The sequence below is a fragment of the Nematolebias whitei genome, chromosome 6 (assembly GCF_014905685.2).
Source record: "Nematolebias whitei isolate Nwh7 chromosome 6, NemWhi1, whole genome shotgun sequence".
In the NCBI taxonomy this organism is placed as follows: domain Eukaryota; kingdom Metazoa; phylum Chordata; class Actinopteri; order Cyprinodontiformes; family Rivulidae; genus Nematolebias; species Nematolebias whitei.
In genome coordinates, this window is record NC_056503.1 from 49,531,142 (window position 1) to 49,534,133 (window position 2,992).

The following is a 2,992-nucleotide window of genomic DNA, read 5'->3' on the forward strand; positions in this document are numbered from 1 at the left end:
GTTCTTTCATTGTCACCAGAACACATTTATTAATTCTTAATTATTGAATTTTTCCCGGCACGTGAGGTTCTGTTTGTTCTGATTCAGAGGTAAATAAAACATGTAGTGTGTGTGTGTGTGTGTGTGTGGGGGGGGGGGGGGGGCTTACAGATAATAAGAGAAGCAGGTGACATTTTTACAGACTCCTCTGAATGCAACACGTAATCAGAGAAAGTTCCCTTCAGTTCTTACAGAGTGTTTAAGGTGTACAGGTGTGTGTACAGGTGTGTGTACGCAGGTGTGTGTACGCAGGTGTGTGTGTACAGGTGTGTGTGTACAGGTGTAAGGTGTGAATTGAGGATGTGTTAGGTTTAGGGTTAGGTATGTCCTGGTAATGGTTAGGCTATAGACATGAATGAAAAATGAATGGAAGTCAATGCAAAGGCCCCATAAAGATAGCAAAACAAACCTGTGTGTACAGGTGTGTACTGGTGTGTGCAGGTGTATTGCATGTGTGTGCATGTGTGCACTGACGCTGCAGGGTCCAGGGATCTTTGCTGTCCTTGTTCCTGCTGAGGTCCTGGACTCTGAGGATGAAGACGTAGGGCCCGTCCTCCCAGCTCTCTGCCACCAGGCTGAAGGTAGAACGAGACGACGACTGAAACAGAAACCAAACAGCCGAACTTCATGAATGAATCCAGCTGATATTTCCTGCTGCTCCGGCTCAGATGATCCAACTCACCTGGTTAGTAGCTCCACTTGCAGCAACAGGCTGAGGAACAGGAGATAAATCAGAGAGTCGGACGTGAAGGTGAGTTTTGTATGAAATTCAGACACTCAAGGGTTTGAACAGTTTCACAACAACTCCACGTGAAAGCAGAGTGAAAACGCACCGACAGACGCCGAGCTGCGATGAAGAACATCTTCTAACCTAACGCCAGGATCTCACCGAGCTGTGACTCGTGAAAACAAAACTGAGACCGATTGGAGACAAAAGAAAACTGAAGACAAATCGAGACACTTTGTGTCAAAACGGTGAGAAATGTGAGTTTTTAAAAACGTCTCGAATAATTCTCAGTTTCATGGAAACGTGTTGAAAGAACCGACCCAGAGGAGACGGAGTCTCAATTTCCAGATGTTCTCAGTTTGTCTCCAACTGGTTGCAGCTCAGGGAGATCCAGGCTCGGCTCTTTAAAGCGACGTGAAAGTTCTGGACGGTCGTAGAAACTAACGGAAGACGACCGTCAGTTTTCTGTTCGTCGCTTTTAAAACGGTTGATACAAAACTTTGTTTTCAATTTGGAGAGTGTTCAAGCGGACGTTGTTGTTCGTTGTTATTTTATACATTTTTTAAATAAGATTTTTTCTTCCTTCTGCACCCTTTTCATTCAATGTTTTTTTCTTTTTGATTAATTCTTCGTCCTCTTCCCTGCATGGATGACTTGTCCCGACCACCGGAGGACGTGTGGGACAACCAAAGACCTGCAGAGTGTCCTCGGAGCCGCTCTTCCTGCTTCGCTCCCTCTGAAATCTACCGTATGTTCTGGCGTATAAGTCGCTGTGGGAGCTCACACGGGAGGACTCGCTGTTACAGTTCTTCAAAATTTAACAATTAACACTTAAAAACAATTATCTGTTTGCTCGACATTACAGCAAAGTTGTGTCTCTGTTGAACTTTTTCCTTAAAAAATAAACTTTAATGGTCAATGCTTGGGGGGGGGGGGAGCAGCGCAGGAACAGCATATACACCTACCAGCAGTTGTCAAAAGCCTAGAGGACCTGCTCGCTCCTCCAGCGGCTGCAGACGGTGATGTTTACTCTGGTTCATGTCAGTATGAACAAACGTTTAAAGCGTCAGTCAAAAATCGCGTCATGAATATGGAAAAATAAACGTAGGAGTCGCAGGACTGACAAATCTGTGCAGAAAAACTGTGACTTATACGCCGGAAAATATGGAAATCTCTTGGAGCAGATCTGAGATCAGCAGTTTACAGGAACAACGAACAGAAATCTGCTCGCTGACTCGAACCTCCTTCACGAGCATCTGAAGCAACAACTAGACATGGATGATGTTTGATGCGCCCGTGTGTGTGTGTGTGTGTGTGTGTGTGTGTGTGTGTGTGTGTACCATTGGTTGAATAGCATCTCTCCTCCTCCTCCCTGTAGTGTTCTAAAAAAAATAAAAAAAATAATCAGTGTTTTGACAGATCGTTTTTCAGAGGCAAAGGAAACAATCAGAGTAAAAAATGTGTTTTATTTGTTGAATATTGTACAAAGCAGCAAAAAGGCAGATAAATACTTGACTAGAGGACAAATCAGAAATAACGTGATGTGGAATTAACGGATTCACTGACGTCAACTGTGTTTTTAAGGAGTTGAGGTGACGGAGCAGCTCCAGAATCTGTCAAAGTGTTTCTGACTCTGGATGATGTCATCAAAACTTCTAATGATTGAATCAGAGCTAATAAACGAGTTGAGACACTGATGGATGGTTGCAAGGATCAAAGAAAGTGGAGTCGTTTCCTGATGAACAGGTACTGGACTGCTGGGTCCATCAGACGGACGTGAGGACACGTTAGAGACGTCGGTGAATTATGAAACATTCAGACTTCTGAAAACTAAAAACTCATAAATCCAAAAGTCTGAACTCTTCCTGCAGGAGAACAAACACAGCCTTTCATTCTGCTTTTATTTACATCAAGGCTGATTTTGGATTTCCATCAAATAAAACCTGAAGCAAAAAAAACATCTAAAGTTTCATTTAGTAGTTCAAGATGGATTTTAAAGAGAGAAAAATATTAGAGTCCAACTTTCCTTTCTCTTAAAGACACTAGAAAATATTTTTATACCTTACAGTTTGAGACTTCAATCCTCCATCTTACTCTGTCCTCTGTCCTCACTCTGTCCTCTGTCCAACTACCTCCATGTCCTCTCTAACTGCATCCATACATCTCCTTTGTCTTTTTCCTGCAGCTGCATTTCTAACATCCTTCTACCAGTATACCCACTGTCCT

At 43.1% G+C, this 2,992-nt stretch overlaps 1 protein-coding gene across 1 annotated transcript in view; it reads right to left on the reverse strand.

Annotated features, from left to right (window-relative positions):
* The window catches only part of LOC119411046 (transmembrane protein 87A), a 10,184-nt gene that overhangs the window by 739 nt on the left and 6,453 nt on the right, over window positions 1–2,992 (reverse strand). The window contains exons 4-5 of the mRNA XM_037677969.1: window positions 722–751; window positions 514–637 (exon numbers count right to left, since the gene is read on the reverse strand). Of these exons, the coding sequence (XP_037533897.1) occupies window positions 514–637; window positions 722–751 (154 nt within the window). The remainder of the gene's footprint in view (window positions 1–513; window positions 638–721; window positions 752–2,992) is intronic.